The sequence below is a fragment of the Lagenorhynchus albirostris genome, chromosome 3 (assembly GCF_949774975.1).
Source record: "Lagenorhynchus albirostris chromosome 3, mLagAlb1.1, whole genome shotgun sequence".
NCBI classification, from domain to species: domain Eukaryota; kingdom Metazoa; phylum Chordata; class Mammalia; order Artiodactyla; family Delphinidae; genus Lagenorhynchus; species Lagenorhynchus albirostris.
The window spans coordinates 30,630,765-30,646,972 of NC_083097.1; the positions used below are offsets into that span (position 1 = coordinate 30,630,765).

A 16,208-nucleotide genomic window follows, 5' to 3' on the forward strand; every position below is an offset into this window, starting at 1 on the left:
CCATTTTTTTTTTTTTTTTAAACCAGGTTTCTGCTTTGGGTCTGGATCCCTCAGGTGCCCGTTTGGTGACTGGAGGATATGACTATGATGTTAAGTTTTGGGATTTTGCTGGAATGGATGCTTCTTTTAAGGCATTTCGATCCCTTCAGCCCTGTGAATGGTATGTATTATGCAACTTAATACCTTCATATTTGAAGACACAGTCTCTTGTTATTTGAATTCTGTTTATGATGATTTTTACCAAAATACAATAAGTTTACATGACTATGTACTACGTTCGTTATTCAGATGAAAGCGAAGTGTACCTTTTATGTTTCTTTTCTTTAGTAAATTTCCTTTAGTTTCATTAATTTATTCTTTAGTAAATTTCCTTTAGTTTCATTAATTTATGTTTTAAAGACTGCCTTTTGTTGTTATGTTTTAAAGACTGTCTTTTGTTGTTTTTTTAAAAATATTTTAATTTAGAAATCGTTACCTTGCCTAGTTTATTTTAAAACACTTCATTAAGTACTGTGTAATACTATGTTTGTGTACAACGTATGTTAAGCCAAGTGCTAGTTGGTGCTGCACTGTGCCGGTATGGTCAGCTAGCATTATATTATAAAGGACTTTACATGTTGCTACCATAAGCTACCCTCTTATTTCTACTTTTGACCATCGTTGATCTTTTAGTGTATTGGATATCAGAAATGGATTTTATTGGTGAAACTATCTTGTTAACTTGCATAACGTATGTTGGAAATGAGTTTTCAATGATGAGATTTAAAAATATTCAAGATATGTGGATTAGCTGAAATTACTCTGAATCAATTTCTTACTCTTGCATGAATGGGGTATAAATCTAGTTTTGCCTTCAACCTGAACTCTTAGGGGTTTTGTTTAATCTCCACTTGTAAACTCTGGATTTCATCAACTATATGGAGAAAGTTCCTGTCTGTGGACTGTTGAGCGTTTGCTTCCAGTGAACCTTTTGTGAAAGTGGTGGTTGGAGCATCTAAATGAGATGCTGGGATTTTTCTCAAGCCTGCAGAACAGATCATATGAATTGTTTGTGCTTACTTGCCAATAAATATTACATAATAGATGTCTGTCTTATGTGGATCAGAATTGAGTCAGACCTCAAATTTCTCTGGCAGTTATATAGTTATCTAGCAAAATAACCTTGCTGACTAAAGTGGCTCTGGTCAGTGTTCTACAAATCATTGATTTGTAAAGTTTGAAGTTATAACTCTTAAGCTGTCTAGTAGTAAAGATTTGAGAATTCCCTAAATAGATCTTAACAGATATAGGATCAATTGAAAGGAAAAAAAAAAAACTGAGTATCTCCAATGATGGCTATATTTAAAATAGCTCTTATGATTTAAAATAGTGACATCTATCTTGAGTTAGTATGATGACCTTTTTTTAAAATACATTTATTTATTTTATTTATTTATTTTTGGCTATGTTGGGTCTTCGTTGCTGTGTGCGAGCTTTCTCTAGTTGCAGCGAGCAGGGGCTACTCTTCATTGCAGTGCGCAGGCTTCTCATTGTGGTGGCTTCTCTTGTTGTGGTGGGGGGGCTCTAGGCACACGGGCTTCAATAGCTGTGGCTCACGGGCTCAGTAGTTGTGGCTCGTGGGCTCTAGAGCACAGGCTCAGTAGTTGTGGAGCACGGGCTTAGTTGCTCTGTGGCATGTGGGATCTTCCCGGACCGGGGCTCGAACGCGTGTCCCCTGCATTGGCAGGCAGATTCTTAACCACTGCACCACCAGGGAAGCCCCATGATGACCTTTTAAAAATGTATTTAAAATATGTTGTTTAGGGCTTCCCTGGTGGCGCAGTGGTTGAGAGTCCGCCTGCCGATACAGGGGACACGGGTTCATGCCCTGGTCCGGGAAGATCCCACATGCCGCGGAGCAGTTGGGCCCGTGAGCCATGGCCGCTGAGCCTGCACGTCCGGAGCTTGTGCTCCGCAATGGGAGAGGCCACAACAGTGAGAGGCCCGTGTACTGCAAAAAAAAAAAAAAAATGTTGTTTATACCCCTTTTTCCCACATGATAGATAGTCTCTTGATTCATATAGGGATTGTGCTCTCCTTCTACCTCTACAACTATAAGGTGACTTGTTCAGGACTATCCAGTGCTATATCAATGATCAGCTCTGAATGGAATACATATCTCATGAGTCTCAAGCCAGTGCTCTATTATTCACTAAACTATGTCATTTGCTACACTGTTGTAATTGAAAATGCAGAAAAAACCAAGAATAAGCTTGTTTTCTCTTCTGTAATTAAATTGTTGCATCCTATATGTAATTGTGAGCTATCAAAGATTAGATAGATGGGAAGAAATAGAATTCTTGACAATTCATATAAAATTAATATAAAACTCTAATATTGCAAACATTATGTGAATGTTACTCCTTTAAATCATGAGAACTATTTAACTTTGCCATCACTTGCCCCTAATCTCAAAGTAATGTGACTCTGCTTTTTATGATGTTTTTGTGACTCAGTGTGTATTTTATATCTATTTACATATTCATCTATAATTCCCTTTTTACTGTAAAAAGATTTCAAATGGAGAAAAAAGCAGAGGAATTAGTATGATAGCCATCTACCCTTTACCTAGATTTAAGTTATAAATATTTTTCTTTATTTGCTTCGTCTCATTTTTGTAATTTTTGAATTATTTAAAAGTAAAGACACTGTTTGTATGTAACAAAACAGAAACAGACTCACAGAGAAAATAAACTAGTGGTTACCAATGGGGAGAGGGAAGGTGAGAGGGGCAGGATAGGGGTATAGGATTAAGGAGATACAAACTACTATGTATAAAATAAATAAGCAACAAAGATATATTGTACAGCCTAAGGAAATATAGCCATTAGTTTGCAGTAACTTTAAATGGAGTATAATCTATAAAATTATTGAATTGCTCTGTTGTACACCCGAAACTAATAAAATATTATAAATCAACTATAATATAAGAAAAATAAAGACAGACATACCTTTCACTTTGAAATACTTCAATGTTATCTTTGAAAAAGATAGACGCTTTCTTATATAAATGTAGTTCCATTATTATTTTTAACAAAATTCTTCAGAATTCCTTAATATTTCCAATAAATATTCTGTATTTAAATTTCCCCATTTGCCCTCAAAATGTGTTTTGTAAAAAATTTATTTATTTATTTTATTATTTATTTTGGCTGTGCCGGGTCTTAGTTGCGGCAGGCAGGATCTTTAGTTGCAGCATATGGACTTAGTTGCAGCATGCATTTGGGATCTAGTTCCCTGATCAGGGATCAAGCTCGTCCCCCTGCATTGGGAGCACAGAGTCCTACCCAGTGGACCACCAGGGAAGTCCCTGAAAATGTGTTTTAATGCTGGTTTGTCAGACATGGATCCAATCAAGTAATACACATCACATCTATTTTATATCTCTTACGTCTCTTTTAATCTACACTGACCCTTCCTTAACCACTTTCTTTCCCATAACTTTGTTAAACAGACAAGTCTAGTCGTCCTCTATGAGATTCTTCCTTCCTCATTTTCTAATTGCTTCCTTTTGGTATTATTTGTTTCTTTATCTCCACTATTTCCTATAGAAGATCCAAAGGCTTGATTATAATCCATATTGTTTCACATCAGATGGCATGTATTGTCTGGTTGTTGTCACTATTAGTAACTAGCAATTAAGACTGATCCCTGGAGTAAGTTGGGACATCTGATTCCTCCATTGTAAAGTTAATATTACATACTTGAGATAGGCAAGAACTTTGGGGGGAAGATACCTTGGTACCATGTAAATATCCAGATTCTATTCATCCTTTCACTTAATAAGTTTAGCATCCATTGATTATTCATACCTGAATCATTTATTTCATCGAGGGCTGCAAGATAGTGGTTTTCTAATTCTGTTGTTTCATCTACTTTTACTTGCTGGCATTCTTCTAAGAGAAGTACTTTTCCTCATGCCTGATGTTATTTGGTTCCCCTGAAATACAGTTCCTAATGGAGAGTCAGGATAAATGCTTAGTTATTTCCCTTTTATTACTCATTTTTAGCTTATGGGTTGGTGTTGATAAATGAGTTGTTGCTGTTATTCATGGTGATAGTTTTTTTTTAATTTTTTTTGCTTTTTCTTTTTTGATTACTGGTATTTATGATTTTGAAATTTTCATGTGTTTCAGTCAATTGCAGTCATTCTTTTTTTAAAAGAATTTTATTTATTTTTGGCTGCGTTGGGTCTTCGTTGCTGCACTCAGGCTTTCTCTAGTTGTGGAGAGCGGGGGCTACTCTTTGTTGCCATGCGCAGGCTTCTCATTGCAGTGGGTTCTCTTGTTGCAGAACACGGGCCCTAGGCATGTGGGCTTCAGTAGTTGTGGTGCGCAGGCTCAGTAGTTGGGACGCATGGGCTTAGTTGCTCCGCAGCATGTTAGGATCTCCCCAGACCAGGGATTGAACCCATGTCCCCTGCATTGGCGGGAAGATTTTTTTTTTTTTTTTTTGTGGTACGTGGGCCTCTCACTCTTGGGGCCCCTCCCGCTGCGGAGCACAGGCTCCGGACGCGCAGGCCCAGCGGCCATGGCTCACGGGCCCAGCCGCTCCGCGGCATGTGGGATCCTCCCGGACCAGGGCACGAACCCGTGTCCCCTGCATTGGCAGGCGGACTCCCAACCACTGCGCCACCAGGGACGCCCTGGCGGGAAGATTCTTAACAACTGTGCCATCAGGGAAGTCCCAGTCATTATTCTTTTTGATGTTTAAAGTGTCTCAGATTTGGCCATTGGGAGTCCCTGATTGCTATGTAGTTTTGACATGACCTCATTAGTCTTTAAAAGCTTACTTATTTTCTGGAACAACATGTTGTAGGCTTCCCAGTACATGCCTTTCCAGGTCCCAGAGTGAGCATTTCCCCACAGACACCTGTTTTGTTAGTGGGAATAGTATTCAGAGACCAAATCTGGATGCTACACATGTTCATTGACATTGGGGTATCATTACTTCTTGACCTTTTCAGTGGAAAGAGGTGAAAAATATAGATAAGTGTGTGTGTGCTTAAATGATGAGATCATATTGACATTTCCATTTCAAAATTTTAGTAAACTTTAACTTTCTGAATAATTTTTAATTTACTGAAAAGATATACAGATTGTCCAGAGTTCAGGTATACCCCTAACCCAGTTTCTCCTATTGTTAACATCTTACATTACCATGTCATGTTACGTTTGTGATAATTAAACCAACATTGGTACATTATCATTAGCTAAATGCCAAACTTTATTTCGATTTCACTTTTTTTATAAACTAATATCCCTTCTAAGATATTACATTACATTTAGTCTTCATGTCTGTTTAGTCTCCTCTGGTTTATGATACTTTCTCAGTCGTTGTTTGATTTTCATGACTTGACAGTTTTGAGGTGTATTGGTCAGGTATTTTGTAGAATATCCTTTGACTTATTTTTTAATGGCATTTTTCTCATGGTTAGACTGAGGCTGTGGGTTTTTGGGCTGAAGATCACAGAGGTGAAGTGCCCTTCTTGTCACATATCAGGGGTACATGCTATCATGTTTTTAAGGTTTCTCCACTATAGAGTTACCTTTTCCTCACCTTTCCATATGCCATTCTTTGGAAGCAAGTCAACAAATGCTGCTCACACTTGGTAGAGTGGAAAAATTAAGCTGTCCCTCCTGAAGGGGGTGATAATTACATAAACTACTTGGAATTCTTCTGCAAGGAAGAATGTTTGTTTGTTTATTTGTTCATTTCTATTTATACCTTGAATTATAAGTCAATACTGTGTTATTTATTTTGTTGCTCAGATTGTTTCAGCTGTGGCCATTGTGAGCTCTTTCAGTTTGCCTCTTGTGTTCTTTTCTTTGACACAGTCTTTTGGTTATCCGTTTTGTGAAATGTCACATGGGTTTATCCCTGGGAGACAAGGGAGGCAACACAATTATGTGCTTTGCTATCTGTACATGAACTAACACATGCACAGTGACCAATCAGGGACAGATTTTGGAGGAAGTGGTGTGATTGGTCATTGATCAGGATGCACAGCTGCTATTTATATAGTGATTTTTGGACTGAAGTGCTAGTAGCAAAATTTGTACTTTATGTAGTTTCTCACAGTTAATATACCATAGTAACTGAAATTTGAACCATGTTGTTGGGGCCTGGTATTATTTATCTAAACCATAGCGACTGAAATTCATGCATATCAGAACCATGCAAAGCAAGGATTGCCTGTATTCAATAGGCAAAAGTAAAAAAGAAACTCAATGGGATGTATAGAATGAATTTTTTTTTATTGTTGAAAATAAATTATATTCCTGTACTCTAATCTTCTGGTCTGCTAACAGACTAACAAGTTAATCATTAGTTTGGAAACTTATAAGCCTGGTTCTTGCTTTAAGTTCTGGGATAATTTAGTCAATAAAGTGTTTTTTAGTCAGATGTAACACAATTTCATACATAGTAAGTATTGATTTAAGTGGTTGTGTACTTACATTCGCTTCTGAGAAATTTTTTTGCAGGTTTAATTACTATATGATAATGGTTTTCAGTAGTTTGTTCATCGTTTGTGTCAGATGTTCAGCCTTTTTCAAGTGGATGAATGCTACTATTTTTCATCAGGTGTTTGTTGGTTTAAAATCGCTATTCATATAAATGTTAAAATAAGTTTCCACTTCAGAAGTCCACCAAAGATCCATAACTGAAGACACAGTTGTTTTGGGCCATGCATTGTGGAGATTGTCTTCCCAAAGCATTCTGTGAATGGGCACTCACTGGAACTGCTCAACTCTGTGACCGTTCAGCGTGAGGTCACTCAGCCCTGCATATTGCAGTAAATCCTGAGACTTGGCACATTACAGTTTTCTCAGACGGGGGTTTATGGGCATATTCTCAGGGGCTTATGAATTCTTTTTACTAATTTAGAAATTCTGTTTTTTTCATTTTGATAACCATTTGGCACAACGCTAATGCCTGCGTTTGTTTACCTTTGTGTTTAAAATCACCTGGGCTCAAATGCTCCGTTCACTTTCAGTTGCCGTAGCCTCATGAGAAGGGAGCAGAGACACCCTTCATATATAAATGCCAAATGAAAGCCTGTTTTGTCATAAAGTGTTGTATGAACAAAGTTTTCATAGTAGTTATAATAGAGACACTTGGTGGAAAGACTGGATCATTGCTTTAACACAGCAAAATAGGCCTGTGCTAGTGCAGGCAACTGGTATTCATTAACTTGTTCAGCTGATGGCTGATTAAAGGACTGTGGCAGAGGGATATAATCAGTTTGTCTCACAATAAAGAAGTTGTTTCAATCTTTATAGTGTTGTGTCAGAAAACAACATCTTAAAATTAATTTAAATTTCATTGGTTATTTTGTTTTAGTATTTGCTTTTAAAAAAATCACTTTATTGAGGTTTAATTTATATACCATAAAATTCACTCATTTTAAGCGTGCAGTTCAGTAGTTTTGAGTAAACTTACAGGGTTGTGCAACCATGACCACAATCTAATTATCATCACCCCAAAACAAACTTCATTCCTATTTGTGGTCACTCTCCATTTCTACCTCCGGCGTTAGGCAGCCACAACTCTGCCTTATAGGTGTGATTTTTCTGGATGTGTCATATAAATGGAATCATACAATATGTGGTCTCTTGTGTCTGTCCTCTTTCCCTTAGCATAGTATTTATGAGGTTCACCCATGTTGTAGCATACATCAGGACTTTTGTTCCTTTTTATGGTTGACTAGTATTCTGTTTTAGATAGATAGATAGATAGATAGATAGATGGCATATCTATCACTAGATGGCATATTTTGTTTGTCCATTCACCATTTGGTGGACATTTGGATTGTTTCCACTTCTTGGCTATTATGAATAATGCTGCTTGAACATTTGTGTACAAGTCTTTGGACATATATTTCCATCTCTTTTAACCTAAACTGCAAATTGCTAGGTCATATAGTAAATTTATGTTTAACATATTAATAACTTTATAGCTGTTTTCCAAAGTGGTTATACCATTTTACATTCCCACAAGCAATATATAAGGGTTCTAGTTTCTCTAAATTCTCACCAACAATTCCACATCCCCCCGCCCCACTGTACCACGTGGCTCATGAGATCTTAGTTCCCCAACCAGGGATTGAACCCAGGCCCTCGGCAGTGAGAGCACAGAGCCCTAACCATTGGACCACCAGGGAATTCCCTCACCAGCATTTGTTTTTGTTTTTTTGATGATAATCATCCCTGTGGGAGTGGAGTGATAAGTGTTTACTTTTTTTTCTCAATTTCTTTTTATTTATTTTTGACTGCATTGGGTCTTCATTGCTGTGCGTGGGCTTCTCATTGTGGTGGCTTCTCTTGTTGCGGAGAATGGGCTATAGGTGTGCAGGCTTCAGTAGTTGTGGTGCATGGGCTCAGTAGTTGTGGCTCACGGGCTCTAGAGCGCAGGCTCAGTAGTTGTGGCACATGGGCTAAGTTGCTCTAAGACATGTGGGATCTTCCCGGACCAGGGCTTGAACCCGTGTCCCCTGCATTGGCAGGTGGATTCTTAACCACTGCACTACCAGGGAAGTCCTGATCAGTGTTTTCTCTTAAATTCATTGCAAATCTGTACTCTTGTAAGAGTTGTTAGTAAAAGGAGCCTAGTTATATGTTCATACTCAGTTAAATAATAATATAATAAAATTATTTATCATTACAAAGTGGTCTCTAAAATACTTTCCCATCAAAAGGAAGGTATTATTACTGAAGTTAAATGCACTACCTAAGGCATTGAGAAAGGGTTCAGTTGTGGAACAGTCTTCAAAATGTATTGAGTTAAAAAAGCACAGTATGGAATAGTACATAGTTTTTTAAAAGGCTTGGAAAAAATAATATAGGCTATTTGCTTATATACGCTTTAAATATTCTTGGAAAGGTACACAAGAAACCAATAACACTAGTCGTCTATAGGGAGAAGAACTGATTATCTGGGAGACCAAGGTGGAAGGAAAATGTGTTATTATTTACCCTTTTCTATCTTTTGAGTTTTAGATACGAGGTGTGTATATTATTTAATACAGAGATAAGTTTTTTTTTTTGCTAGAGAACAAAGATATGTTCTGTTTACCTAATAGTAATATTAATAATGTGTATCATTATCACAGCTAACATTTATTGAGCCTGGCTAAATTCTTTATATCAGTTAATTCTCCTAACTGCCCTATGTCATAGGTATGTTTATTATCTCCCTTTGACAGTGTGGAAATGGAGGCTTAAAAATTAATTAGCCTAAGGTCATACAGTAAGTGACAGAACAGAGATTTGAATGCATGCATTCTAATTGTAGAGTTTGTGCCATTAATCACTATGTTATGCATAGGCACAGAGGGATTAAAACCATTTAGAGTAAGTGCCATCAGAAATAGTCAAGGGAGTTGTGCGTGTGTTTGCTTAAGTTCATTTATCGGTAAGCCTTACTTACTTTAACACTTTATTTACTGCCTTTGCCAGATAACTGAAGTAATACTATTTTAGCTTTTAGGTAAAGTTTTTAAAATTAGTTTACAGCTGATACTTATGCAGCATAATATTTAACATAATTGTGTGATAGATAAGTGTTTTTTTTCAGGCATTTGTGCTTTCTTTTGTTTTTCATGTTATCAGTTGTGAAAAAGAAACTGAAGATGGATAAAGGTTCCTCTTATAAAACTGTATTCATGATTTGTGTATGAGTTAATGTGTAAAGAAGCAGAGTTACATAAATTTCAGTAATCATATCATTGTAACTGTCTCATTTCTCCTGGCCAATAGCTCATTAATTGAATTCAAGTTAATGACAAAATGTTTTTGTTTGAACTTTTTATAATTATTAGTGAATTGGTAAACTCGCTTTATGAGTTTCCATAGTAATATTATTTTCGAAACTATTAGAGTTTGCAGCTTTTAGGGTAAGTAACCATAAGGCCAAATATGACTTTTTTCCCATAGATATCACTGATCAGTGGCATCATTAATTAGGCTCTACTTGAGAAGAAAAGTATAATATCAAATCCATCTAGCTACTTCAGTTTTGCATAACAAGCTTTTTTTTGTTTGCAGCTAATCTTGGATATCATCAATAGGAAAGAAGAAGTTACAAGATAACTTCATTCATAAAGTTAGTAGGTTAATTAAATCACAAGTCATTCTTGGTATGTCAAGATAGTCCTAGGGATGACAGAACTTTCTTGTGGTTTACTAATTAGAAAGAAGGTTGTTGACGTGGTCTGTATGGAAGTCAGTTTGGGATCATGTGCATCACCAGAAAGCTTTAATATGAGGTGAAAGGTGTGTGGGAAAGCACAATTAATATTCTTTGATATATATATACTATGTACCTGAATATATTTTCTCCTTTGATATTTTCATTGTAAATTTATATAAGCTTAAGGATTTTTTTTTTTGCTTAATTTTCTGCATTTCTGTTACCCTCTATAACTGTCATCAAGTTGCATAATTTGTGTATTTTGTCTCATTAACTGAAAACCAATGACCTCTTGAGTTGTGTCTCAGCTCAGATGTCAGCTCTTCAAAGAGACCTATCCTAATAATCCTGTTAGAAGTAGCTTATCCTGTTTCCTTGATCTATATTTCTGTTTTTGTGCCAGTACCATACTGTCTTGATTACTGTAGCTTTGTAGTATAGTCTGAAGTCAGGGAGCCTGATTCCTCCAGCTCCGTTTTTCTTTCTCAAGATTGTTTTGGCTATTGGGGGTCTTTTGTGTTTCCATGCAAATTGTGAAATTTTTTGTTCTAGTTCTGTGAAAAATGCCAGTGGTAGTTTGATAGGGATTGCATTGAATCTGTAGATTGCTTTGGGTAGTAGAGTCATTTTCACAATGTTGATTCTTGCAATCCAAGAACATGGTATATCTTTCCATCTATTTGTATCATCTTTGATTTCTTTTATTAGTGTCTTATAATTTTCTGCATACAGGATAGAAAGCCCAGAGATAAACCCACGCACATATGGTCACCTTATCTTTGATAAAGGAGGCAAGAATATACAATGGAGAAAAGACAGCCTCTTCAATAAGTGGTGCTGGGAAAACTGGACAGCTACATGTAAAAGAATGAAATTAGAACATTCCCTGACACCATACACAAAAATAAACTCAAAATGGCTTAAAGACCTAAATGTAAGGCCAGAGACTATCAAACTCTTAGAGGAAAACATAGGCAGAACACTCTATGACATAAATCACAGCAAGATCCATTTTGACCCACCTCCTAGAGAAATGGAAATAAAACCAAAAATAAACAAATGGGACCTAATGAAACTGAAAAGCTTTTGCACAGCAAAGGAAACCATAAACAAGACAAAAAGACAACCCTCAGAATGGGAGAAAGTATTTGCAAATGAAGCAACTGACAGGATTAATCTCCAAAATTTACAAGCAGCTCATGCAGCTCAATATCAAAAAAACAAACAACCCAATCCAAAAATGGGCAGAAGACCTAAATAGACATTTCTCCAAAGAAGATATACAGACTGCCAACAAACACATGAAAGAATGCTCAACATCATTAATCATTAGAGAAATGCAAATCAAAACTACATTGAGATATCATCTCACACCGGTCAGCATGGCCATCATCAAAAAATCTACAAACAGTAAATGCTGGAGAGGGTGTGGAGAAAAGGGAACCCTCTTGCACTGTTGGTGGGAATGTAAATTGGTACAGCCACTTTGGAGAACAGTATGGAGGTTCCTTAAAAAACTCAAAATAGAACTACCATATGACCCAGCAATCCCACTACTGGGCATATACCTGAGAAAACTATAATTCAAAAAGAGTCATGTACCACAATGTTCATTGCAGCTCTATTTACAATAGCCAGGACATGGAAGCAACCTAAGTGTCCATCAACAGATGAATGGATAAAGAAGATGTGGCACATATATACAATGGAATATTACTCAGCCATAAAAATAAACGAAATTGAGTTATTTGTGGATGGTGGATGGACCTAGAGTCTGTCATACAGATTGAAGTAAGTCAGAAAGAGAAAAACAAATACCGTATGCTAACACATATATATGGAATCTAAAAAAAAAAAAAAGGTCATGAAGAACCTGGGGCAAGGCAAGAATAGAGATGCAGACCTACTAGAGAATGGACTTGAGGATACGGGAAGGGGGAAGGGTAAGCTGGGACAAAGTGATAGAGTGGGATCGACATATATACACTACCAAATATAAAATAGATAGCTAGTGGGAAGCAGCCTCATAACACGGGGAGATCAGCTCGGTGCTTTGTGACCACCTAGAGGGGCGGGATAGGGAGGGTGGGAGGAGGGAGATGCAAGAGGGGAGAGATACATATGTATATGTATAGCTGATTCACTTTGTTATAAAGGAGAAACTAACACACCATTGTAAAGCTATTACACTCCAATAAAGATATTAAAGAAAAAAAAGTAGGTTATCTCCCAATCTCTGTACCACCACCCACTCTATGCATTGTTCTGGTTTGTTTTCTTTATAGCACTTATCATTATCAGAAATGATCATCTGTTTTTTATATTTTACTTGTATTCCAACACCTGGAATAGTGCCTGGCATATAGTAGGAACTTATTATTCATTAAATAAGCAATGAATAATGGAATCTTTTCATCCTTTTCTCCAATAATTTCTTGCTGTGTGGAATAAAAAAACATTTTCATCAGGATGTACCTATATATATATATATATTTTTTTTTTAAATGAGAGGAAGTATTACGATTTCTTTTCCTGGAAAATTAGAAAATTTTGGCTTAAACCATATTAGTTCAGGGCAAATAAAGAACAGGCAGTTTTTGAAATCTCTGGCTCTGCATCATCATGCATTGGGCTTCAGGTCTCAGGTTGATATGTTTAGCTCTTTAAAAAACAAAAAATAGGACATGGAATCTCAAGGTAACTGATTTGAGAGTTTTATTGCATCTTACGATTTCCATTCACTTTATGTTAAAATTGACTGCCACTGAACTGTAATTTCTACTTTTTGAAATGGCATTTGTAGTCCTTGGCATATATCTGTTAGTTTCTTCTTTTGATTAAATAGTTCCAGAGTTCAAAGGAGAAAAAAACACAAAACCTTTACCCAGTATTTCATCTTCCTGAGTGAATCCTAGGTTCAGAAGTTTAAAAATTTCTGTTACTAGAAATAAGAATGGGTGAGTCATTGCTGTAGCCATTGGGCATGATTCTCTGCTTAAGTGGCTGAACTTGTGTCATAACTGTCAGTTATAATGGAGATGGAAGGAAATTTCATTACTCTCCCAGACTTCCATTTAAGTATTTTTTCCCCCTGCTTTCTTTTCCATAGCAGACTGATTTATGTAAAATTCAGTTCTACAACTAAGTATTAGTCTAGGGTCCATGTGCATGATGGGCAAGAACATGGATTCCATGTCATATGAGTCTGAATTTTTAATAAATTTATTTATTTTATTTATTTTTGGCTGCGTTGGGCCTTCGTTGCTGCACGCGGGCTTTCTCTAGTTGCGTCGAGCAGGGGCTGCTCTTTGTTCCGGTGCGTGGGCTTCTCACTGCGGTGGCTTCTCTTGTTGCGGAGCACAGGCTCTAGGCTCGCGGGCTTTGGTATTTGTGGCTCGCGAGCTCTAAAGCGCAGGCTCAGTAGTTGTGGCGCACGGGCTTAGTTGCTCCGCGGCATTTGGGATCTTCCTGGACTAGGGCTTGAACCCGTGTTCCCTGTGTTGGCAGATGGATTCTTAACCACTGCACCACACAGGGAAGCCCCAAGTCTGAATTTGAATTGTGCTTTGACTAGTTCATTTTCTGTGTGACTAGGTAAGTTTAATCACTTTGACCCTCGTTTTATTTCCTTGCAAAATAGAATGAATAATTCCATTTCTTTGGGTTGTAATAATGATTAATGGATAATATATGCAAAATTTGTGGCACAATGCTTGGTGCTTAGTAAAGCACTGTAAATATTAGCTCTTACTATCTTACTACTGTTTTAACATGAAGGAATTTCAGTACACAGACTCACAAATTGTTATCTTTAATGTATTACTAAGATTTTGTTAATCTCATAAGATTGGATTGTACCTCTAAAAATTCAGACTACTGTTGAAGCTATTATTTGTCCTGATTTCCTTTTTAGGAGTCCTGGCTATCCAGATCTATTATTTCTTCTCCATTTCCCTTTTCTTCTTTCTGACCCTGTTCTCTTTATCTTTTTATTTATTTATTTTTGCTACAATCTGTGAGAATCTCTTAAATCAATCCACGTTACTAATTTCTTACCGTTTTAATTCAGGTCTTTATTGCTTTTAATGAACTTTTTAAAAGTCACATTTATTCAGGTATAATTTACATACACCCACCAGAATTCATCCTTTCAAGTGTACAGTACTGCAAGTTTTGAGAAATGCATAGTCATATTAACCACCACCACCACAATCAAGTTATAGAGCATTTTCATTATCCCAGAGAGTTCCTTCTAGTCACTTTGCAGTCATCTTTTCTCCTGACCCCCAGACAACCACTGTTCTGATTTTGTTGTTCCATCAGTAGTGTTTCCCCCTTTTTATTGTTGTGTAGTAGTCCCTTGGATGAATATACAACAGACAGCTTATCTGTTCACCAACTGATAGATATTTTGGTTGCTTCCAGTTTCTAGGTATTATGAATCAAGTTGCTATAAATGTTTCCATATAGGTCTTTTTGTAGATAGATGTTTTGATTCCCTTGGGTAAATACCTAAGAGAATTGCTGGGCTGTGTGGTATGTGTTAACTTTATAAGAAGTTTCCAAACTTTTCCAAAGTGCTGTACCATTTTGCTTTCTTAGGAGCAATATATAAGGGTTTTAGTTACTTCATGCTTACCAAATACTTGGTATTTTCAATATTTTTAAATTTAGCCATTCTTTTCCATGTATAGTGATATATACTTGGGTTTTAATTTAAATTTTCCTGATGAATAATAATGTTGAGCATCCTTTTATGTTCTTATTTATATTACATCTATCTTCTTTGGTGAAGTGTCCAAATCTTTTGTCCATTTTAAAAATTGGGTTGCTTTTCTTGGGTTGGTTGATAAAGTTCTTTATAAGATATGTTTATCACAAATATTTCCTCTTAGTCTGTGTCTTGCTTTTCATTTACATGATAGTGTCTTTTGAAGAGCATATTTAACGTGATTTTAAATATTGTTCTCTGTCCTTGCTTATTTTCTGCTTACGTTAGTATAAGCCATATTTTCTTGAAACTTTTTTAAATAAAAAGATTTCCACAAACGTTTATTAAATGAAAAATAGTTTTCAAAAAGATCTTATTTTTGTAATATATAACTTACATATTTCTGTCTTTCAATTACTAGGGAGAGTTTAAGAGGTTACATTTTGGGAATGGACATAACTTTTGTAGTGGCAGTGAAGAACTTCCACTTTCTATGATATGGCAAAACAGCATGAATTACTTTTATAATTAAAAAGCTGTCTTATACTTCAGAAAACAAAAGATAACATAGGCAAAATTAAAAGACAAATTATAAGCTCATAAAAAATTGAAATACATACTGAAAGCAATGGACTGCTAGCCATACATAATATATGAGTTTCTGCAAACCAATAAAGGGGGTTATTTGAAAATTAAAACTGTCAAAGAAAATGAATTGACAGACAACAGCAGAAGAAATGAAACTGGCCAATAAACATGAAAAATTATACTCAACTTCACTAACAATTGAAGAAAAAAATTAAAATGCCAGTGATGCACTACCTGTCCCCTGTAAGACTGGCAAAGATGAAGAAGATCTCTACTATCCTGTGCGGGAAGAAGGCAAAGGTGGGGAGAAGGCAAAGGTGGGATATCAATTTCCAAGCTCTTTTTCTAAAGAATAATTTGATAATATCCATCAAGATGGAAAATGTGAACTGTGATAAGATTTGGAGAAATAAGCACTTTCAGGCATTGTTGGTGGGAATGTAAATTGGTACCACTCTGTGGAAGGCAATTTGGCATTATCTTACAAATTATAAACACAGATAGATACTCTGACCAGTAACCCACTTTAAGGAACTTCTCTGATACATGTATCCACACATGGAAATGACCAAGGAACAAAGTTTATTTATTGCAGCATTGTATACAATAGCAACAGATATGCTTTCTTGAATTTTATTATTAGCACTGAAACAAGGACAGTCTGAATATATCTTCTTTT

The 16,208-nt window shown here is 36.2% G+C and overlaps 1 protein-coding gene across 2 annotated transcripts in view; it reads left to right on the forward strand.

The window, feature by feature from the left end:
- Positions 1-16,208, forward strand: part of WDR70 (WD repeat domain 70) — a 311,717-nt gene that overhangs the window by 69,649 nt on the left and 225,860 nt on the right. For both annotated transcript variants that reach the window (XM_060146975.1, XM_060146976.1), the window contains one exon: positions 27-160. In XM_060146975.1, coding sequence (XP_060002958.1) covers positions 27-160 — 134 coding nt within the window. The remainder of the gene's footprint in view (positions 1-26; positions 161-16,208) is intronic.